The sequence below is a fragment of the Microcaecilia unicolor genome, chromosome 1 (genome assembly GCF_901765095.1).
Source record: "Microcaecilia unicolor chromosome 1, aMicUni1.1, whole genome shotgun sequence".
Taxonomy (NCBI): domain Eukaryota; kingdom Metazoa; phylum Chordata; class Amphibia; order Gymnophiona; family Siphonopidae; genus Microcaecilia; species Microcaecilia unicolor.
Window position 1 is genome coordinate 509,935,084 of NC_044031.1, and position 24,981 is coordinate 509,960,064.

At 44.9% G+C, this 24,981-nt stretch overlaps 1 protein-coding gene across 3 annotated transcripts in view; it reads left to right on the forward strand.

Annotated features, from left to right (window-relative positions):
* Positions 1-24,981, forward strand: part of CSPP1 (centrosome and spindle pole associated protein 1) — a 370,862-nt gene that overhangs the window by 96,009 nt on the left and 249,872 nt on the right. For all 3 annotated transcript variants that reach the window (XM_030215269.1, XM_030215277.1, XM_030215287.1), the window contains one exon: positions 17,926-18,027. In XM_030215269.1, coding sequence (XP_030071129.1) covers positions 17,926-18,027 — 102 coding nt within the window. The remainder of the gene's footprint in view (positions 1-17,925; positions 18,028-24,981) is intronic.

The window sequence follows — 24,981 nt, forward strand, 5'->3', positions numbered from 1 at the left end:
TATTTGGATCTACTTTTATCTATGTGTCTCCATTGTGTGAGAATCTTTTTTATTGATATTTGTTTAAGCAAGAAAATAATGCTAGTTCCCGAGAACAAATCAAAATGTCTTTTCCCTCAAATTTTGACATTTGAACACCATTTTAGTAATATTTCCGACCTTACGTTTTAACCACTACAGTTGACCTTACCTGTTGTTCTGTGCTGGAGATGTGCTCTGCAAATTACTGTTCTTTCTCAGCAGCTGTGTTCTGTTTTTTTGGGTGGCTGTTTTCCGTTGGCACAGTAAAATGTTTATTCTGCACTTGCCTCTGATCCACAACTGTCTGTATAGCAATAATAAAGCATTTTATTATTCAGGGCTTTCAGTCAAGATTTGCACCTTTATCCCGATCCTTGCTCCTGGCTGTTTCCAACCCGTTTCACTCTGATCCCCAATTTTATTTCTCTCTCTCTCTGCCTCTCGGGCGTAATTTATTAAAATGTGTTAATGAACACTATTTACTGCAGGTCCCATTTTATGCAATGGGATCTATTTGTTAATAATACACTTTTAATTATATTTATCCCTCAGGATGGTAGGAGAAAGCAGCTGTTTTCATCTGCTGTTATCACTTCTATTTCAGTCATTTTTGTGCCCCCAAATGACTTTGGGACAACTGTCTCTCTTGCCCACCCCCTAGTAATTGCCCTGCTTCAGCATGTGAATGAAGTGGTGGTTTGCATGCTGCTCAGGTTGAGCATTGATTTGTGGCATCTATTTGTTGAAATTAAGATTAGAGGCTGAAACTTGCAATTTACCTTTGAGTGGAGGAGTAGCCTAATGATTTTTGCAGTGGACTGAGAACCTGGGGAATTGGGTTTGATTCCCACTGTCGCTTTTTGTGACCTTGGGCAAGTCACTTTAACCCTCCATTGTCCCAGGTACAAAACTTAATTGTGAGCACTCTAGTGATGCAGAAAGTACCTGTATTGCTTTGGTTGTACCACAGAAAGAAAGGCAGTGTGTCAAATGATTTGATTAAAAAAAAAAAAAAAGTCAGTTTTCACACACACCAGCTATCAAGTTAGTTCATGCATGACCTAATAGCAGGTGTCCCAGTAGAGGCTTAGCGATAGTTGAAAAATGTATCAAAAACTTATAGCCGTAACTAAAAATAAGAGAAAATATTTCATTATTTTTTTGTGTGAACATATTTATTTATAATTCTTTTGTTTCCCTAATTGCCATAATTAAAATGCAGCATGGAAGAGGAAGACTTTTTAAATATGAAATGTATTGTATAGATACTTGTGATTTAGTTTTATTATAATTCACCATTCTCCGAGGACAAGCAGGCTGCTTGTTCTCACTGATGGGTGACGTCCACGGCAGCCCCTCCAATCGGAAACTTCACTAGCAAAGACCTTTGCTAGTCCTCGCGCGCCGATGCGCCGCGCGAATGCGCGGCCGTCTTCCCGCCCGCACCGGCTCGTGTTCGTCAGTCTTCTTTTGTCTGCGCTCGGGACGGTCGTGTTTTGCGCCGTTTCACGCCCCTCAAGTTGACCCTCGCGCGTCTTCGCGTTTTTTCGCAAAAAAAAAAAAATAGAGAGAAAAGGACCTTTACGGTCTTTACCCCTTTCCCGTGTTTCCAGCTTTTGCCCCGCGTAAGTTTCCTTTCGCTTTCGGAGTAGGCCTTTTTGAGTCCTCGGTTCGGGTTTTTTCTCTGCCTATTTTTGGTGCCTATTTCGCCATTGCGAGTTTTGATTTCGCCGGCGTGATTTTTCCGCCCATGTCATCGAAGTCTCCCAGCGGCTTCAAGAAGTGCACCCAGTGCGCCCGGGTAATCTCGCTCACTGATAGGCACGTGTCTTCAGTGTCTGGGGGCTGGGCACCGCCCGCAGGCCTGTAGTCTTTGTGCCCTTTTACAGAAAAGGACTCAGGTAGCGAGATTGGCCCAGTGGAACGTTTTGTTCTCGGGCTCTTCGTCGGCAACAGCACCAGGGGCATCGAGTGCATCGGCGTCACCAGCTCCAAGATCTTCGATCTCGGCATCGGCTGCATCGACTGCATCGAGGCATCGACCCTCTGCATCGTCGGTACCAAGGCATCGGAAGGCTGCGTCGGCGTCGGTGGTACCGGGACCTCCACTAGTGCTGATGTCGTCGGATGGTGGTGCTTCGACTGGAGTGCAGGTGAGGGCTGTCCATTCCCCTGCTGGTGGCGGTGAGCCTTCGGGTGGGTCTCCCCCTACCCTGACGGCTCCTGCGGTACAGCCCCCCCGAGACCGACCTTCTTCGGCCTCGGCCCCGAGGAAGCGACGGCTGGATTCTACGTCCTCCTCGTTGGTACCGGGAAGCTCCGGTGACATGCTTCGTTTGAAAAAATCAAAGAAGCATCGACACCGGTCTCCTTCCCGCATCGGTACCGAGAGCTCTGGGTCGCCGAGGGAGTCGGCACCCAGTAGACATCGACACCGGGAGGACCACTCACCCTCTGTTCAGGAGGTGTCGATGCGCTCCACCTTGGACAGCCCGGAACAGCCTCCACGCCCGGAACAGACTCTGACCTCGACACCTGCATCGGCTTCCATGTCTTTTTCCACAGCCGCTCTGCACGAGAGTCTCCGGGCCGTTCTCCCAGAGATCCTGGGAGAGCTGTTGCGCCCTTCCCCTCCGGTACCGGGGGTGCTTGCGCCACCGGTACCGTCGAGTGAGGCGCCGGCTGGCCCCTTGCCCGGGGTGAGGTCTCCGACATCGGTGCCACTTGCGGTACCGACTGCGGTCGCCTCCCAGGAAGGCTCCCCGACGACGTCGGCGGAGGGAGCTTCGCCGGTGCGGGCGAGGGAGTCTATCTCTCGATGCTCCCACCTTGGCCGTGTTTCCACGGAGTCGAGTTGGGCACGGCTTCAGACACAGGTTCATGAACTTGTGTCTGATACCGATGGTGAGGCCTCGTGGGAGGAGGAGGAGGACATCAGATATTACTCTGACGACGAGTCTGATGGCCTTCCTTCCGATCCCACTCCCTCCCCTGAAAGGCAGCTTTCTCCTCCCGAGAGTCTGTCTTTTGCGGCCTTTGTCCGGGAGATGTCTACGGCCATCCCCTTCCCGGTGGTTGTGGAGGATGAGCCCAGGGCTGAAATGTTTGAGCTCCTGGACTATCCTTCTCCACCTAAGGAAGCGTCCACAGTACCCATGCATCATGTCCTAAAAAAGACATTGCTGGCGAACTGGACCAAGCCTCTTAACTAATCCCCACATTGCCAAGAAGATCGAGTCCCAGTACCGGATCCATGGGGACCCAGAGCTGATGTGCACTCAGTTGCCTCACGACTCTGGAGTTGTGGATTTGGCCCTAAAGAAGGCTAAGGGTTCTAGGGAGCATGCTTCGGCGCCCCCGGGCAAGGACTCTAGAACCTTAGACTCCTTTGGGAGGAAGGCCTACCATTCTTCTATGTTCGTGGCCAAAATCCAGTCTTACCAGCTCTACACAAGCATACATATGCGGAACAATGTGCGGCAGTTGGCGGGCTTGGTGGACAAGCTCCCTCCTGAGCAAGCCAAGCCATTTCAGGAGGTGGTCAGGCAGCTGAAGGCGTGCAGAAAATTCCTGGCCAGAGGGGTATATGATACCTTTGATGTCGCGTCCAGGGCCGCTGCTCAAGGTGTGGTGATGCGCAGACTCTCATGGCTGCGTGCTTCCGACCTGGAGAATAGGATCCAGCAGTGGATTGCAGACTCCCCTTGCCGAGCGGACAATATTTTTGGAGAAAAAGTCGAACAGGTGGTAGAGCAGCTCCACCAGCGAGATACCGCTTTCGACAAGTTCTCCCGCCGGCAGCCTTCAGCATCTACCTCCTCAGGTAGACGTTTTTATGGGGGAAGGAAGACTGTTCCCTACTCTTCTGGTAAGCGTAGGTACAATCCTCCTTCTCGACAGCCTGCGGCCCAGGCTAAGCCCCAGCGCGCTCGCTCTCGTCAGCAGCGTGCGCCTCAGCAAGGCCCCTCGGCTCCCCAGCAAAAGCAAGGGGCGAGCTTTTGACTGGCTCCAGCAGAGCATAGCCGACATCCAAGTGTCAGTGCCGGGCGATCTGCCGGTCGGGGGGAGGTTAAAAGTTTTTCACCAAAGGTGGCCTCTCATAACCTCCGACCGTTGGGTTCTTCAAATAGTCCGGCAAGGATACACCCTCAATTTGACCTCCAAACCTCCAAATTTCCCACCGGGAGCTCAATCCTACAGCTTTCAGCACAAGCAGGTACTTGCAGAGGAACTCTCCGCCCTTCTCAGCGCCAATGCAGTCGAGCCCGTGCCATCCGGGCAAGAAGGGCTGGGATTCTATTCCAGGTACTTCCTTGTGGAAAAGAAAACAGGGGGGATGCTTCCCATCCTAGACCTAAGGGCCCTGAACAAACATCTGGTCAAGGAAAAGTTCAGGATGCTTTCCCTGGGCACCCTTCTTCCCATGATTCAGGAAAACGACTGGCTATGCTCTCTGGACTTGAAGGACACCTACATGCACATCCCGATACTGCCAGCTCACAGACAGTATCTGCGATTTCAGCTGGGCACACGTCACTTCCAGTACTGTGTGCTACCCTTTGGGCTCGCCTCTGCGCCCAGAGTGTTCACGAAGTGCTTGGCTGTAGTAGCAGCGGCGCTTCGCAGGCTGCGAGTGCACGTGTTCCCCTATCTCGACGATTGGCTGGTGAAGAACACATCCGAGGCAGGAGCTCTACAGTCCATGCAGATGACTATTCGCCTCCTGGAGCTACTGGGGTTTGTGATAAATTATCCAAAGTCCCATCTTCTCCCAGTACAGAGACTCGAATTCATAGGAGCTCTGCTGGATTCTCGGACGGCTCGTGCCTGTCTCCCGGAGACGAGAGCCAACAACTTGTTATCCCTCGTCTCGCGGGTGCGAGCGTCCCAGCAGATCACAGCTCGGCAGATGTTGAGATTGCTCGGCCACATGGCCTCTACAGTTCATGTGACGCCCATGGCCCGCCTTCACATGCGATCTGCTCAATGGACCCTAGCTTCCCAGTGGTTTCAGGCTGCTGGGGATCTAGAGGACGTGATCCACCTGTCCACGAGTTTTCTCAACTCCCTGTATTGGTGGACGATTTGGTCCAATTTGACTCCTTTCCAAATTCCGCAGCCACAAAGAGTGCTGACTACGGATGCGTCTCTCCTGGGGTGGGGAGCTCATGTCGATGGGTTTCACACCCAGGGAAGCTGGTCCCTCCAGGAACGCGATCTGCAGATCAATCTCCTGGAGTTACGAGTGGTCTGGAACGCTCTGAAGGCTTTCAGAGATCGGCTGTCCCACCAAATTATCCAAATTCAGATGGACAACCAGGTTGCCATGTATTACATCAACAAGCAGGGGGGCACCGGATCTCGCCCCCTGTGTCAGGAAGCCGTCAGCATGTGGCTCTGGGCTCGTCGTCACGGCATGGTGCTCCAAGCCACATATCTGGCAGGCGTAAACAACAGTCTGGCCTACAGACTGAGCAGGATTATGCAACCTCACGAGTGGTCGCTCAACTCCCAAGTAGTGCGCCAGATCTTCCAGGTGTGGGGCACCCCCTTGGTAGATCTCTTTGCATCTCGAGCCAACCACAAGGTCCCTCAGTTCTGTTCCAGACTTCAGGCTCACGGCAGACTGACATCGGATGCCTTCCTCCTGGACTGGGGGGAAGGTCTGCTGTATGCTTATCCTCCCATACCTCTGGTGGGGAAGACTTTGTTGAAACTCAAGCAAGACCGAGGCACCATGATTCTGATTGCTCCGTTTTGGCCGCGTCAGATCTGGTTCCCTCTTCTTCTGGAGTTGTCCTCCGAAGAACCGTGGAGATTGGAGTGTTTTCCGACCCTCATCACACAGGACGAAGGGGCTCTTCTGCATCCCAGCCTCCGGTCCCTGGCTCTCACGGCCTGGATGTTGAGAACGTAGACTTTGCCTCTTTGGGTCTGTCAGAGGGTGTCTCCCGTATCTTGCTTGCTTCCAGGAAAGATTCCACTAAGAGGAGTTACTACTTTTTATGGAGGAGGTTTGCCGTCTGGTGTGACAGCAAGGCCCTAGATCCTCGCTCTTGTCCTACACAGACCCTGCTTGACTACCTTCTGCACTTGTCTGAGTCTGGTCTCAAGACCAACTCTGTAAGGGTTCACCTTAGTGCAATCAGTGCATACCATTACCGTGTGGAAGGTAAGCCGATCTCAGGACAGCCTTTAGTTGTTCGCTTCATGAGAGGTTTGCTTTTGTCGAAGCCCCCCGCCAAACCTCCTACAGTGTCATGGGATCTCAATGTCGTTCTCACCCAGCTGATGAAACCTCCTTTTGAGCCACTGAATTCCTGCCATCTGAAGTACTTGACCTGGAAGGTCATTTTCTTGGTGGCAGTTACTTCAGCTCGTAGAGTCAGTGAGCTTCAGGCCCTGGTAGCCCAGGCCCCTTACACCAAATTTCATCATAACAGAGTAGTCCTCCGCACTCACCCTAAGTTCTTGCCAAAGGTTGTGTCGGAGTTCCATTTGAACCAGTCAATTGTCTTGCCAACATTCTTTCCCCGTCCTCATTCCTGCCCTGCTGAACGTCAGCTGCACACATTGGACTGCAAAAGAGCATTGGCCTTCTATCTGGAGCAGACACAGCCCAGCAGACAGTCCGCCCAATTGTTTGTTTCTTTTGATCCCAACAGGAGGGGAGTGGCTGTGGGGAAACGCACCATATCCAATTGGCTAGCAGATTGCATTTCCTTCACATACGCCCAGGCTGGGCTGGCTCTTGAGGGATGTCACGGCTCATAATGTTAGAGCCATGGCAGCGTCAGTGGCCCACTTGAAGTCAGCCACTATTGAAGAGATCTGCAAAGCTGCGACGTGGTCATCTGTCCACACATTCACATCTCATTACTGCCTGCAGCAGGACACCCGACGCGGCAGTCGGTTCGGGCAGTCAGTGCTTCAGAATCTGTTCGGGGTTTAGAATCCAACTCCACCCCCCTAGGCCCATGTTTATTCTGTTCCAGGCTACACTCTCAGTTAGTTGGATAAATTGTTAGGTCAATCTCAGTTACGTCCTCGCCGTTGCGAGGCCCAATTGACCATGTTTTGAGTGAGTCTGGGGGCTAGGGATACCCCATCAGTGAGAACAAGCAGCCTGCTTGTCCTCGGAGAAAGCGAATGCTACATACCTGTAGAAGGTATTCTCCGAGGACAGCAGGCTGATTGTTCTCACAAACCCGCCTGCCTCCCCTTTGGAGTTGTGTCTTCCCTTGTCTTTGTCTTGCTACATATGGGACTGACGAACACGAGCCGGTTTGGGCGGGAAGACGGCCGCGCATGCGCGGTGCGCATGGGCACGCGAGGACTAGCAAAGGCCTTTGCTAGTGAAGTTTCCGATTGGAGGGGCTGCCATGGACGTTGCCCATCAGTGAGAACAATCAGCCTGCTGTCCTCGGAGAATACCTTCTACAGGTATGTAGCATTCACTTTCTGGTGCAGATTCCCTTTTTAGAACATGCAGAATGATTTTTAAAAGATCATGCCCCAAGTAATCCAGTGCTTTTGATCCAGATATATTCCAGCAGGATATTAGAAAGCTTTTCTGGCATATTCCATTGAAATCATGTTTTCCATTATAATCCTTGAGGACTACATTCAAAAGTCTTTACGTAGTTGGGGCTGTCGCATAAGTGCTTTTCTTTTTCTAAATCGCCAGTGGTTCTATGGATACATTTGTCCATTTGAAATGTAAAACAGCCAAATGTGTCTTTTCAGGGTAGGTAGTGTGGTTTGTGGTTGTTCCTATTTTATGAAGATACATAGGTACAGAAATTGCAGCTAAATTGAAGCCAAGGACATTTTTCACCTGCTTGGAAGCAGTTATAAATATTAGGGCCATGTTTACTAAAGCTTAGTGTGCCTTAAGTGCTATATTTCCTCTAGGAATAAAACAGGCTATGCAGCACTTAGCATGTTCTAAGCTTTAGTAAATGTGTCCGTTACTTTGTAAAGTTTGCCCATATATTGGCATTTAATAAAAGAACCATGTAGCCTGCAATGTAGCCCATGCCCTGCCCGAAATTCATCCTAGAACAGACGTGCGCAAGGGTCATGTAAAAGATAGATATGATCTAGTCACCATGCATACACTAGTATGCATAACCCCTGGAGTAATGTTACAAAAGCCCTTTTATTTACATAAAAAGGCCTTTATATGTGAAAATTCCTTCATAAAATTATCCCCTAAACATGCACTGTAAACAAGTGTGAGCAAAATTACATTATGAAAAGCTTTTGCAAAAATAAATAAAATGCCTTGACCTTCATTAAGGGGGGATGTTATCAATGTGTGCTGATAATAAAGATGGGTTATTTTACTGTTAACCTGGGTTATTAATAGCTAGGTCTCACTGCATAAAATGGGACCCTATGCCAAAATAGCATGACTTTTATGGTAAAATCCATCTTAACGGTAGCCCATGTTGATAACTAACTTTCCCTCTAAATGATACTCAGTTTGTAGAAAATTACAAAGATTTAAAGTTTATATGTGGATTTTCAAAGCCAGCCCTTAAACAGAAATTGCTGCTGAAAACACATGTAACTTTAAACATTAAGTTCTTCTAGGAGGTAGTTTTATGAAGCCTTTTCTGTGTATAAAGCCTGTTTTATATGCATAAAATTGCATTACTGGATACAACTGGAAAAAAAAAAAACAACCCTAGGTGCACAAAGTGTGCCTGCTTTTCTGTGATCTTTGTGTAAGCATGCTTAGGGGCTCAGTTTGGGCCAAACTGTGATGTACTTGCACATATTTACACCTTTTTCAGAGCAAGTTTAGATTTGTACATCTGCTTCTGTGTATTTATTTTAAAAAAGCAACCCAAAAAAAGATGGTATTCAATTCCAATACAAAAAAGAAAAAAGTATCACTACTCACTATTATGTATGGAATAAGCAGAGACTTTCTCATACACACACATTAGGAGAAAAGGACCTTATATGGCCAAACACATAGACTTTCATAGCCAAACAGCTTCCAACAAGTCGGCTTTTAGGCCTCTTTATAATCATAGGTCCTGAAAAACTCCTATTACATGCACAGAAAACATTTTCAACACTTTTTAAACATGAGCTAACCTTGCTTACTTAGATTATGTGTGTAAATAACAATCATATAACATATAAATATTTTCTCAATAAATCTGTGTCAAGTTAATACACTTCATAATGGACTCTAAATCAGATTGTCCAATCAATATTCAGCGGTTCATTTTTCACAGACACCACAGCACTTATCTTAAATCCCAACGAGGATCTCCATTTTACCAAAGGCTTCCTCAGGGGAAATATAACTTAAAGCTGCGTTACACTGAACTCGCTAATGATCTGTAAACACACAAAACAATAAACAAGACATAATCAAGCCTCAACGCTTATCCTATTAAACTGGTCCCAGGCTAACCAACAGTGCATACCTAGTATACAGCATGAACAACATGATACAGGGAGCTTTCACAATGGTGATACACTGAAAGACGTTGCTATTATACTAATAATGTGATTACATCAGCGGGGGTGGGGGGAGTATAAACCACAAAATGTCACTAACCATACCCACAGTGGTTAGTAAAAAGCTGACCATTGCACATTTACGTTTAAATCAGCAAACAAGTGGGATTTAAACTCTCACAAATCTGTTCAGTAGCAAAACATCTAAATTGCTCAAAAGAATGTTGTTAAAATCTTACAATGAGACACCAAAGGTACCCCTAATTTTTCCAGTGTTAATACTAGATCTATTAATTCTCACATGCAACTCATGTATTGCCTACATAAATCTTCTGACATGGGCAAAGCAAAATATAAACAACAAAATCAGATTTGCAGGTGGTATCAGATTTAAGAAAATGTCTTGCCATTAAATGGATTTTTAAATTTGGCCAATTCTAGTGTCACACTACAAGTCTTACAATTACGAGCTCTACAACATTTGTGCCCTAACTGCTTGCAAGGATCAACAACCTGATCAGTAGGCAATATAACTGAACCTGGACACTTTAATATTCCCTTATCTCTTGTTTGTCCTGTTTGTCTATCCTAATTAGATTGTAAGCTCTGTCAAGCAGGGACTGTCTCTTCATGTTCAAGTGTACAGCGCTGGGTACGTCTAGTAGCGCTTTAGAAATAAGTAGTAGTAGTAGTATGTACCCTCGAAAAATGACAGTGACCCAGCATTAGGCGGTCACAAACACAAACGAGCGGTGGCCCAGCACGACAGGAATAGGAGGTAGAGGGGAAGGGGAGGGTGAGGGTGATGGGAAGTATAGAAGAGCTTGCAAGCACAGGCAAGTTAGGAAAGGGATAAGTAAGGGTGAGGCACTAAAGAATAGAGGACCTGTAGGGAGGCAAGTAAGAAGACAGGAAGTCTGGGAGGTGGGAAAAGAGGTGACCTTTGGGAGCAAGAAGGGCGGCACCTGCAAGGTGCACTCACCGTTTTAGCCTGCTGCTCCCACAGCTCTGCTCCCTTCCACTGAAACATTTGGTAAATTCTTTTTGAATTCATTTAATCTCTCTCGTCTTGTCTTTTGCGTTGTTTAGTCCAGGGTGCCTTTTCTGTGGGCTATTGGTTGCGGCCAGGAAGGGAGCACAGTGGTTTGGCTCGCAGCAGAGGGCTGAAGAGCAGTGGGCAGCTCAGGCGCAGGCCGGCTGTTTGACTATTTACAGTGCTGGTATGGGGGCCTTCACTGTTCGGCTTGCCCTTCTTTTTGGGACCTGCGCCTTCTGGGTAAGGTGTAATGTGCCCACAGAGAGGCGTAGTGCCGGTGAATGGGCCAGCGGCCGTGGTGAGGAGGTTTGCGCTTGCGTGATTGAAACAGCATGGTTCCATTTTATAGAAGGATGCCGCCGGATTGGTCAGGAATCGGTATGCATCTGTGGCTCTGGCAGACGCGATTTTGCTCCTGCAGGTGCAGGGCCAAACCATGGTCGCGGATAAAATGACTGTGCTGCAGTGACGGGCGGTGTCTGCGAAATCCTGATGGGCCATCAGCGGTGAGCTCTGGGGGCACGATTAACGTCAGTTGTGCTAGTACCAGGCATTGTTTGAGGGTGGATTGCATGCAAGTTTCAATTTAAAAATGTGTTTGTGCCAGTGGCCTGGGTTTACCATATAATTCAGTGTTCAGTATGGCCCCTGGGCGTCGGGCAGCATCTGGATAAGGGATGCCCCCTTCTCTGTGAACCATTAGCTCGCGGGTTGGTGGCCATGAAAGGGGGAACGTTTCGCATGGTCGCATCTGACAATGTGGACTATTTTTAGGCTTTCGAGTTGTGCTGTGGTCCTCCTGATTAGGCATGTGTATTTTTCCCTTGCATGCACGTGGCTCTGTGAAGGCGCTGCTTCGATGTGCAAATTGCAGTGTCAGGGTAGGGGACATGTGTCAGCTCGTAGTGCCCCTGATCAGTCTATGGGTTGATTGTGAGTTGCTGCATATAAGGCCATTCTGTGTAAGCCTGGCAGCAGAGAAGGGAGTTCTTTGGTGAATCACTACAGCACCTGGCGGCCATCTTAAGAGGGGTTATAATACTGTGCAATTCAGTTAGTATCAGCAATACTGGCGAGTTCTTAGGACACTCAGTGTGCAGGTGGCTGTTATATGCCCCCCCCCACCCCAAAAAAGAATACTCGTTCCACCTATAGCATAACAGGAAAGAACTCCTTTTCAAATCCATCCGCCAGCAAGTTGGTTGTACTTAAGTGTTACAGATCAATACATTTTCACTTCCTAACATTTTACTTTGAATGTTATCCTTGAAATCCAGCTAGGAATTATTAGAAAAGGAATGGTGAATAAGACTGAAAATACAATAATGCCTTTGTATCGCTCCATGGTGCGTCCAATTCTGGTCATCATATCTAAAAAAAAAATAAAAATAGAAAAGGTTCAAAGAGCAGCAACTAAAATGAGAAAGGGGATAGAACTCCTCTCGTATGAAGAAAGACTAAAGAGGTTAGGGCTCTTCATCTTGGAAAAGAGATGAGGGGAGATATGGTGGAGGTCTACAAAATCCTGAGTGGTGTAGAACGAGTAGAAGTAAATCAAATTTTATTCGTCCAAAAGTACAAAGACTAGGGGACATTCAAGGAAGTTACATGAACTATTTTTAAAACAAATAAGAGGAAGTATTTGTTTTCACTCAACAAATAGTTAAGCTCTGGAACTCTTTGCCGGAGGATGTGGTAACAGTGGTTAGTGTATCTGGGTTTAAAAAAGGTTTGGACAAATTCCTGGAGGAAAAGTCCATAGTCTGCTATTGAGACAGACATGGGTAAGCAACTGTTTGCCCTGGGATTTGTAGTATCTAATGATGCCACGATTTGGGTTTCTGCCAGGAACTTGTGACCTGGCTTGGCCACTGTTTGGAAAACAGGATACAGGGCTACATGGACAGTTGGTCTGACCCAGTATGGCTACTCTTAGGTTCTTATCTTCTTATGTCTTATGCTATGAAAAATATATTGGATAAACATGTTTCCTATATATATATATATATATATATATATATATATATATATATATATATATATATATATATATAAAAATATATATATATATATATATATAGTACTCTTTCTGTCTATACGTAGGCTTTAGAACATCCAGCAACTTTATAGAGGCTTTATTCCATTACTATAAATTGAAAGACATACTAAAGGACACAACCAGGGCGGCAGTGAGATATACACTTCAAACTAACACAGGGAGCCTATAGGTGGCCAAGCTACAGCACCCAAGCAAAACACTGCCAAGGAACCATATTATTGTAAGGTTACAAAGGACTGCTCATTAGAGGGCACACGGAGTACTCAAAAGCAGCAGCCAGAGAGATGGCACCAGCTTGGTGCCAGCAAAAAATGGCATGGATGTGAAACTTCCTGGCCAGACAGGGCACACTACATCTTAGTGTAACTATGCAGCCTTAGTATAGATATTTAGAATTTGTCATTTGGGGGACATGTAGTAGTACACCATATGGTTATTCCTAACTTTCCTACTCATAATCAGTAAGTATATTATCTCATGCTTATTGTTGACTTAAATTTGAATAGATAATAAATGTAACTGCTGGGTGGATGAGATGGACTTTTCAGATCTTTATCTCATGGCACTCACATGTTACTATGCTATGTTACTAGCATTCTGACTCATGGGGCATGGTAGATCTACACGTATTTTACATACCAACATATACATCCTTTTCTGAATGGTGCCTGCAGGATGGAGCTGGATCTGACTAAAGAGTATCCATGGCTTGGATCATGATAGATGGTACCCTACACTCTCACACTAGCAACTGGCCACTGAATAGCACTCAGATCATGCTACATCTTCACAATGTAGTTTTGACATGCACGCACTCACATGTAACTCTGGGCCCCAGTTCAGATCCTTGGTGTTACACCTCCATTGATCCGCTGTGGTGTGCATATAACTAGCATAACTAGCTTCGCACTTGGAAACCTGCTGCGGTTAACTGGAATGTACATCAAGAAATCAATGGTTAACCAGCATTCAGTATGTGGTATTTAGGACAGAGGTTGACAATTCTTAGCGACGAGCATGAGGCTATTGACAAAGGTCTTCGGGGAACATAATTCATGACAGCAGTTCTTACCTTTCTATCAGTACAGGAGGTTGTCATTAGGCACATAATTGATGCTAGGTAAGGTTATTATACCAACACAGCAGATTACACATAACCTACGATCAGGCTGGTTAATTATTGAAGGACTGCACATTCAAGTCCTCTATCACAGTTGACCTGCAACGTTTCACTATGCACCATATAGCGTTAAGACAAAAGGGTTGCTTGCATGTGCAGTTGATATTGCGCTCTCCATAGAGCCCAAGCCACTTATTTAGATGCGCTTCGGTGTGCCAATCGAAGGTCATAGGATAAGTACTGGTGTGTCCCCTTTTCTTGTTTCTGATGAGCCAATACGGCTGTGACGGCTCAGTTTATGGTCCCATCAGGCTACAACGATTTTTTGCATCGCGCCTTCCTTTTATCGTAGGCTATCAGTGGGGCAAGTTTAGGGTGCATGTCGAGGGATTACGTATGGAATTTATTACAGCATTCCTTCTTCAGGCAATAGTGGCTATAGTAATTTCATCCACAAAGTCTTGGTTGGGAGAGTACAGAATAAGACACGGGAAGCAAAGCTACTATCCTATTGTTCTGGACCGTGCAAGTTGGGTCCCAACGGCATCCTAATGTATTGTTGGGCCGCCATTATAGATTTAACTGCCCACTGCACCGGTATGAGACAAGGTGCCCATATCAGATGAGCATGGCCCGTTGACGTTATGGAATGCAGAAGCGCTCTATATGACAGGACAGCACTGCTCAGGTTTAAGATTTATTACAGATGTCAAATCAAGCGTTGCTCATGTTTAAGATACAATCAACTAAAACTGTCAGATACTCTTCACATATTAGAAATGGCTTAATGGCTGGAATTATAGGTGCCAGCTTTGGCTGTAGGAGATATATACAGGTCACAAGAAGACAGGTGCACATAAATAAATGCATACATACGAGATGCTGGTCCTTGCATAAGTTCCTACTAGAGGGAATGTGCTCCTTATCATGCCAGAAGGTTCTGGAGAGCCTGAGTAGAACATTGATGTCACGAGTGGGAGAGAGACATGAGGGGGACGGAGGCAAGTATGAATGCTTGAACAGTGAAATAGGCTATTAAAACTGTTTGGTTTGGGCCACAGAAATGCACACAGATTATTACCACTGATTGATTTGGGGCGCAGCAATGCCCACTGGTGAGGTGTGATACCAGTTGTTTGTCAGTTGTGATGTTACCTGTGTTGGCAGTCATGATGAGTTGCAAGAGACTCACACGGCAGCAGCCTAAGAGGGGGCGAGGAGTGAGTTGGATGCAGTAGTGGGCATAGTTTGGACAGATCAGCACAAGATCTAGTGAGGCTCTATCAGAGAATTATTTGCAGTCCAGCCATAAGTGTCAGAGTGGATATGGCCACAGGACGAATTATGGTGGGGGACCGCGACAAGCGAGGTTTCTCTGTCCTGGTCTGTGGGTCCTAGCATGAAAAGAGTACACAGCACTATGTTTCAGACCAAAGCAAGGTCAAAGCTCATGTGGTTGTTGACCTATGCTAGCAGTGGCATGGATGATGTCTAAGAACAAGGGCAGTTCCCTTCTTGTACGTAGGGGGGCCAGTGCCACATTAGCAGATGATCAGCAGAGCCTACCTCAGACTTGGACGGAATGAGGAGGCTGAAGGCTTCAAGAAAGAGAGTCAACAGGTACATTAGGGAAGATGCATTTACGGCAATCCCTAGAGCAAAGCTGTGATGTTAGTGCCTGGGCATGTCGAGGTATATGCCCCAGGCTGAGCAAAAAGCTACAGCGTGATTATGGCAGAAAGAGAGAGAACTGTGTGACTCAACAAGGCTTGGCCCTTGCTTCAAATGCTCTAGATAGAAATTGAGTCATATATTTATTACTGTAAAATGTATACATGATTGGAAATTGCTATTGTGAATAATTCATAGATATAAATTGTAGAATGCTGTGACCACAATAAATTCCACTCTATCGGATAACTGGTCAAATGTGAATGTGTACTGTGTATGGTCTGGACTGAAAGATTGCTGAAGTACATAAGTATTACTGTAAAAGTTATTCGATTCAAATCTACTTTTCTCTATATACTCAAACAATACTGGGGTAGATCGAATTGTCTGGAGTCAGCAACTCTATGGTTCACAGAGTAATCTCAATTGAACTACTGTTCTAACTCTTGTGTTATTCTGGGGGGGAGTCTCATATGTTGTCACTGGGTATTTTTGTCTTTCTTCTCATAGTGAGAACCCTTTTGTGACGATATGTAATCATTGACTAAGCCCCCTTCCTTACTTTAAATGCTGGTAATCTGGTCAATGTTTCTTTCTTTTTTATTTTTCTTTTTAAATTTTTTCTTCAGCTATTGTTGATGGCAGTTCCTACTGCCATTCTTATATGTGATGATCTGCTCTCATAACAGTATAGGCATATATATCTCTGCTAATGTAAACTCGCAAATCGCAGCAGGCTACTGATAATCACTTATCTTAACTCTTGCCAGTGCGGGTCTGTATCTTCACATTGCATAGTGGAGTTTCAGCAGCCCGAATCTTCAAATCCCGACAGGAGCCTGTTTCGCTGTCTAGCTTTGTCAAGGGGGATCCTGGAGTCTTTGGTCTATTTACAAAGTGAAAAAAACAGTGTCTGTACTACTTTACTTAATTAACGTTGCCTTGTCTAATTTGTTCATGGTCTACACGTACCTTTTTGATGCTGTCTTCTCCTCTTGACTTTCGCTGTTTGCCACTACTGGCGGCATCCTTTTGACGGTTACTAGACCGGAAATGTTCTGACGTCACAGTGCATGCCTCGTATCCTAGGGTTCTGCTACATAAAACAATCCCAATAGATAATGTGTTCAACCCTCTCGGTTCTATCGTGTCTAAATGAAAAGTCCAAAATGTTTCACGCTGCAATAATTTTCTGTTCAAATCACCCCCTCTGGCAGATGTGGTGACATGGTCTATCACCATACATCTCAAATCAGTTATTGTATGCTGATGTTGTACACAATGTTGCACCAAAGGAGCCCCGATGTTCTGGGTGGAGATTCTGGAACGATGTTCCGTCATCCTTGCATGGAATGTCCTACTCGACTTCCTTATGTATACTTTGCTACATGGACATCTGATGTAATAGATGACATTCGTAGTGAGGCATGTTGTCCGATGTCTTAAATGGTACTGACGTCCATTATGGAAAAAACTGTCTGCTTCAATTGTTATTTCACAGGTTTTACAGTTTAGCTTATACATTTGTAATGACCTGGTGTTTCACCATTGTGACCATACCTTTCTCTATGGTAACTGAGCGGGGCTCAATAGTTCCTTTAAGTTCTTGGCCTGTGAAAAAGCAGTTCTAATTCTATGTTGTTTGAAAAGAGGATGTGTTTGTCATAATACCCAATGTTGTCTAACCATTCTAGCTGCTGCTTCTCCTCCAGGTGCAAATCTCATCATAAACGTTATCATCGAGTCTGTCTGGTCCGGTCTGTGGTCTTCCTTGGAGTAATAAGTCTCTGTTGTTAAATTTTGCTCTAAGGTATGCCTTTGCGCAAAACCTTATGTGGGTACATTCTTTGTCGTAAATTGCTATAGAACTGCTGTGCTTGTTCTTCATAATCTTCCTTTCTTGTGCAAATAAGTTTAAACTGCAGAAATTGCGAAAAGGGAGGACTCTCTCGCAGTGCTCTTGGATGGCTACTACTGAACTCTAAAATAGTGTTCCTGTCTGTTGGTTTTGTAAAAAGCCTTTGTTATAAACTGATTGTTATCCAGATGAATTCTTACATCTAGGAAATCTATTGAGGTAGTTGAATGTGAAAGAGTGAATTGTATCCTAGGATGGCGCTGATCAAGCCATATCTTAGTCTTCTAACTCACTGAGACTACCATGCCATAACAAAAATGAACTCGATGTATCCCAATAGATCAGGTTCAATGTGGCTAACAACTTATTTTAATAGTACAAAATATATTTCTCTCATGGAATTTAGTGAAGTAATATCAAATGTTTCTAATTTATATAGCTATTTTTGTTTTAGAAGTTTTCCTGTTTCTTGTGAGCAGAGATAAGCTTCTGTGCACTTGTTTTGAGCTGTATTAAAGCTCTCCCTTTGTATAGCTGTTGTAACTCACTGTTGTGGTTTGTTGTTTGGCCTTAAGGGCACATTTGCAACAAAGAAACATTAACTGCCTTTTAAAACAGCATCTTTCCTCCTTTGCACCTGCTGTGAGATTTGACACACTGCTTGATGTCTGTTTCAGGAGAGATTACGTATTGAGAGGAACAAGGAGTACAACCAGTTTCTCAGAGAGAAGGAAGATGAAAATGAAAAACTGAGATTAGCGAGGCATAGATATGCTCAGGTGAGTTTTCTTCACGTTAGAAAGTGATATTTATTGTATTAAGAACACATTCATAAATGTGTAGGGCTCCCCAGTGGCGTACCAAGGGCGGAGCAGTGGGGGTGGTTGGCCCCGGGTGCATGCTGCAGGGAGGTGCAGGGAGCAGCAACATGGTTGTGGGCTCTGCTGGTTCCCTGCTCCCTCTGATGTTACTTCCAGTTCCGGGGTAGGGAACCAGCGGAGCCGACAGTCGCACAGCTACTCTCAGCACCCCTCCCGGAGGTAAGAGCAATGCACTTTTGGGAGGGGGGGAGTTGGAGGTGCTGCACCCGGGGAAGGGGGGGGGCAGCGCTCAGCGACAATCCGCCCTAGGTGGCAGCCGACCAAGAAACACCACTGGGGCTCCCGATGATAGATGTTTTTGATAGTCACATTGATGTGTCTTGTGGCCTGGCAGTAGCAACCACTGCAATCTGTAGCTCTTCATTCTTTTTCTGCATGTCTGATTCTTTTGTTTGGTTAACTGTTTTTTTTTTCTTTTTACCTAGTTTAGGCCCTTGCATTATCTGAAGGGTTTCTTTTATGACAGCCCTGCATTGCTTCTAACAGGTCATTTATCATGTCCTCTGGGGCTTTTGTGTTTAGTTTTTAAGGTGTTTCTGGGTTGACTTCTGTTTTACTTAAGTTATTTTAATTGTCCAACAGCTGCTTTTCCCAAATAGGGATGTTGAAGTAGGCCTGCAACTAAGAGCCTCTCTTGGAAAACAGATTGGAGTGTATGAAATGATCAGCATATAGACAGGATTTAGCAAAGCATTCAACACTGTTTTTGTTTTAACACACAATATAAGAGCTAGAAGGGAGTATAGGCAAACAATTTCATACGCCCCAGGTCTGTCTTCAGGTTTTTTAGTCAGCTTGATGCTGGACTTAATGTGATCAATCGAATAGGTACACAGGTTTCTACCTACAAACCAAGGTTTAATTTTTCAAGCACATTTCAAATTTAGACATGTACTACTAAAACTACTTATCACATAGCACTACAAGTCATACACATGTAGTAGCCTAAGCCTAGTTACTGGTAGCAGACGTGATTTATCCCCTGACCTTTATACCTGGAACAATTTTTAAAGTCCTCTGCTTTGTATTGAGCATTCAGAAACTGCCTGGAATCTTGATATATCGATGCTGTTTAGACTTTTGATGTGGTTCTCCATTAGCCAATGTTCTTGTTTTTGTTTGTGATCATTTTAGCCTCTGAGTCAGTAAGTCAGATAGAAGTAATTGTTAGGAAAGGAATGGAGAACAAAATAGAAGATTATTATGTTTGTGATAGCCGCAGAGGCAACCATCAAAGTGGTTTCCATAGTTAAAATAAAGAAAATGAACAGAATCCCAATACTGCAGTGTTTCGGCAAGTATGCTTTCATCAGGGGTCCTCAGAAAGAGCCAAAAATAAAACACAAACAGATGTGAATAAAATTAAAACAGAAGGGAAAAGATATGAGGTAAAAATCCAGAGAGCGTGAAATATAAAAGCGAAAAACGTATCTATAAACTGATTACATGAGAAAACAAGTGTAAAGAAGAACATTCTATAAACCAAGTGTAAAAAAGTGACCAGACCCGAAATCGGACCAAATTACAAAGACACACACAAACTCTTCCAACTCGTGAATAAACTATTAGACACAACTCCAGTCACCACCAACAACAAAGACACTCCAGGAGCCGACGACCTGGCGAAATACTTCAACGAGAAAATCATAAAACTACGACTCAAAATACCAGCCAGCCCAGTCGAATATACTACACTCCTAGAATGCCTAGACCCAGAACCAGGAATCCACCCAGCAGACAGGATCTGGACCGAATTCACTATACTACCAGAAGATCTTATCTCACAGACACTTAAAAGATTCGCCAAATCTCGCTGTAAATTAGATATATGCCCAAACAACCTCATGAAGTCAGCCCCCCAACAATTTATAATGGACCTAACAAACCATGTGAATTTCATGCTACAAAATGGACTCTTCCCAAAGGAGAAATGAAATATTCTACTCACCCCCATACCCAAAGATGCAAAGAAAAATACTAATGAACTAACGAACTATAGACCAGTAGCATCCATTCCCCTATTCACCAAAATAACAGAAGGCATGGTGACCAAACAACTCACAGAATACCTAAACAAGTTCTCGATACTGCACGATTCCCAGTCAGGATTCCGCTCGAATCACAGTACGGAAACCGTACTAGTCACGCTTATGACCAAACTCAAACAATTGATAGCAAACGGCAAAAACATTCTACTGTTACAATTTGACATGTCAAGCGCATTCGATATGGTTGACCATGGAATTTTATTACACATCCTCGAATACTTCGGAATCGGAGGTAACGTTCTCAGATGGTTCAAGGGTTTCCTAACCACCCGCTCATATCAAGTGACATCAAACTCGACTACATCAGCCACATGGACACCTGAATGCGGAGTTCCACAGGGATCCCCCCTCTCACCGACCAGATTCTACCTAATGATGACACCCTTGGCTAAGCTACTATCGAATCAGAATCTAAACCCATATATATATGCGGATGATGTAACAATCTTTATCCCATTCAAACGCGATCTAAGAGAAATTTCCGACGAAATCAACCAAAGCCTACACGTAATGAACTCCTGGGCAAATGCATTTCGACAAACTAAATGCTGAAAAAACCCAATGCCTAGTTCTCAGCTTGCAATACAACAAAAAGGAATTCACCACCATTGACCGACACCTAACACTTGAGAATCATGCTAAAAACATAACTAAAAAGATGTTCCACTCAATGTGGAAACTAAAAAGAGTCAGACCGTTTTTCCCATGGAATGTCTTCCGCTACCTGGTACAATCACTGGTACTTAGTCATCTGGACTATTGCAACACACTCTACGCCAGCTGCAAAGAGCAAATACTAAAAAAAAAACTCCAGACTGCCCAGAACACGGCAGCCAGACTTATATTCGGCAGATCAAAATACGAAAGCGCAACACCCCTTCGCGAAAAACTACACTGGCTCCCAGTCAAAGAACGCATCACGTTCAAACTCTGTACCTTGGTCCATAAAATCATCCATGGTGACGCCCCAGCCTATATGTCAGACCTAATAGAACTACCACCCAGAAATGCAAAAAAGTCCTCCCGCACATTCCTCAACCTTCATCCTCCCAAATGTAAAGGCTTAAAATACAAAACAATGCATGCATCAACCTTTTCCTATACAAGCACACAGCTCTGGAACACACTGCCACGTAACCTGAAAACGGTCTACGAAATGACCAATTTCCGCAAACTCCTGAAAACTTATCTCTTCAACAAAATATATCATAACACGCGTAACTCCACATTCTTTAAGATATCCAGGAACGTTCTTTGTCTTTTGCTTTCACACTATCATGTACCTAATGTCTATGACTTTAATACTATCATGTATCTCACCATCATGCACCCAAAACTTCTGCTAACACAAATGTATACTCTTTTCTATTTCCAATTTCCATGATGAATTGTAAGCCACATTGAGCCTGCAAAAAGGTGGGATAATGTGGGATACAAATGCAATAAATATATGTAATATAAACAGAATTATACCTGTGAACAAATATGATCACATAACAAAGAAGTGATATGAAACAAGGACAGAGGCCTGAAAAAGTATGTAATATCAACGTAATGCTGAAACAGAACCATTATAAAACAAAATGCCCAAAAATGTGTGACCAGGAGGGTGCATGAGAGTGATCAATGCGTATATATAAAAAAAAAAAAAACTACCTGTGGGAAGTGTAGGAATAAACCTAAGAAATCCTGATGACCACGATGTGCTGTATGCCACAGATTTGCAAACTGCTCTATGAAAAAATAGAAACAACATTAAGAGAACATCCGCAGAGCTTTCTCAAAAAACCACCTGTAATACCTCGGTAAAGAAAAGGAATATATGTATGTTGTAAACCAGGTACCTCTCTTGTGCAGCCAAGGATAGAACAATCTCCTCCAGCCACAGGCTCACGGTACAATGAAGAAATAGATGTCCACCAGTAACTTCAATCTTAAGGACTTTTATTCCATGCAGGTTTGTAGTACACAGTTCCAACAGCAGCATAGCAGATACCAGGATTCCATGCAGGTTTGTAGTACACAGTTCCAACAGCAGCATAGCACATACCAGGATTCAATACAGGCTTACAGGCTTCAGTCTGGGCTCTTTATCTAGTGCACAATAAACAGTAATTCAGTTCCCAAGACAAACAGTTCTTTCAGTTCATCATCACAGTTCAGTCACCAAGCAGCAGTTCTACCTTCTATCCTCTTTACCTTCAGGAGAGTTCAATATTTTAGGGACTCCTTCTACCCAAGAGTTTTCCCCTGCATCAGCTTCACAGTGAATTCAATACTTTTGGGACTTCCTCTCACCCAAGGAATCTCAGCCTGCTTCAGTACTTTAGGGACCTCCCTGCCCAAGGGTTTTCAGCCTGCCACTGCTTCTCTCCTTCAGCTCCTCTCTCCTGAACTGAACTCAACTCCTGGGTCTCCTTCCCACCTGCCTAATCAATCCCTGGCTTCAGCTACCACAACCAATCATTCTCCTTCCATTCGCTTCCTCACACCCCAAACCAGCTGAGTTGAGCATTAAACTAATGAGACCAATGATGAGCTCCTACAAACAGGGTTTCCTAACTCTCTTTCCGCCAAGTGGCAGCCACTCTACACAACCTGCCAGCTTACACCCATGTCTTCCCTGATTGCAGCTAGGAGTCCAGTCCGGGTTCTTCATCTCACCCTCTGGCTCCTTGCCTGCAATGCCTTCTGGGACTTGTATTTCCGACTGAAACTGCCTTAACCTAACTATCCTGGAGGTGACTTTATCACAATGTAACAGTGGCACAAGAAGGGGGGGGGGGGGGTACCTATAACCACAGTTTTCACGGAGCACTTTGGAAGACTTTATTTGATACCTTCAATGTGATTTTGTGGACATACTACATTTGGTGGATGTTTCAGGAAGATTGTATTTTGCATCTGCTTTGTGATTTTTTTTTTTTTTTTTGAAGGTAGTAAATAGAAATAAATCAAAATAGAAAAAAGAAAATATATCTTTTTTTTTATTGGACTAACTTAACCCTTTAGTGTCCAATGTTCCCATCAATCTGTTCCCATATGGCTTATTACGGGGACATTGAACACTAAAGGGTTAATACATTTTTGATTAGCTTTCAAAGGTAAATCAAAAAATATTGTACACTACAATGAAGATGTATAGTGCTCTAATTCAGAATGTATTTTTTTAGGTTTATATATTTGCTGTATGCAGCACCATTATTACATAATACCATAATATCAGAATATTAAGATGTGTAACATGATTAGAAAGTTTTTCTTTCTCTAGTTTCATCAGCTTTTTTTTTAGCTGAATAAGGTGTTCACGGTCATGATTGTGTATGTATTTCTCTGATTACACTTCCAAAATCTTCTACATTCAGAATGCTGGGCAGTGCATCTGCACTGGGTTCCATTGGGTGACATCACCTAGTTGTGGAAATGTGTCCTGCTGTCCTTGGAGAACACCTACTAATTTCACTATCCCAATAAATGTAAACCAGGCCTTGGAGTCTTGTATTTTCTGGGTTATGTTGAAACCATGCTGTAAGTGGTAGTAGCTCAGGGTTAGCGTTCAGTCCATGTATTCTGTGAAAATTAGGTTTTACCTGTTTAGGGACCATACTGCAGTCTTGCAATTTTGAAAGTTTTGTTACAAACTCCTGGCCTGGTGTGTTTGCAGTGCAGATGCTATTGGCTGTTTTCTGTTGACTGAAATACACACATCTGTGCAAATATGGAGTTGTTAGTATGGAATAGGTACAAAAACAGTGGAGGATGCAAGGCGACCCTCAGGGGGAGGAATGCTGGCTTTGGCCTAACCCCTGGTAAGCCTTTCCTGGCTGAGAGGTGCCCAGCTCTACCACTGGCTGCCTCTCAGGTGCTGTGGAGAACTTGCAGTTCATCTGTATATCCTTACAGCCTTCTCCGGGGTGACTCCCAGGTCAACTCCGATCCACTCAGGGCCTCTGTTCTAGGTGCCCAGCGCTCCTACCAGGTGCTGTGGAGGACTTGCAGCCCTTCGGCATATACTCACAGCTGTATCGGGGTGACTCCCCAAGTCCACCCTGATCTTCCCAGGGCCCTCGAGCCAGGCTGCCCAGGGTTTCCAGGAGCTTTTTGGCTAGGATCAGGCAACCCTCAGAGGGAGGAATGCTGGCTTTGGCCTAACCCTTGGTAAGCCTTTCCTGGCTGAGAGGTGCCCAGCTCTACCACCGGCTGCTTCTCAGGTGCCGTGGAGGACTTGCAGCTCATCTGCATATCCTTATAGCCTTCTCCGGGGTGACTCCCAGGTCAACTCCGATCCACTCAGGACCTCCGCTCTAGGTGCCATACGCTGGGGCATTTTCTCTTTACTTTTATTTTTCTCCCAGTTACTACTTATGGCTCCAGTACACTTTTTCTTCTTGGTACTGTCCCTTCCTAATCTGTTTCTCCATCTGAAACCACTGTACACTGCAGGAACACATTGTCCACCCTCTGTATTCATTTCACCTCTTTTTTCCTCTTCCCTTTTTTCTCAGCTCTCAACCTTCAACATTTCCTTCCTTCCATTCATCCATCTCCTTTCTATCTTAGTACATCTCACTCCGTCACTATCGTCATACGTCTCTACTCTTCTCCATACTCTCTTGCTCCTTCTCTTCTCCGCTGGGGACATTAATCCCAATCCTAGTCCTCCACATCAGCTCTCATCCTATTTGATCAGGTCACACCGTGATATCTCCGATCTAATTTCTGTTCCTCTCCTCCCCTCTTCTTCCCTGCCTATCTCTTGCGTTTCTGCGGAATGCCCGCTCTGTCTGTATCAAACTTTCCTACA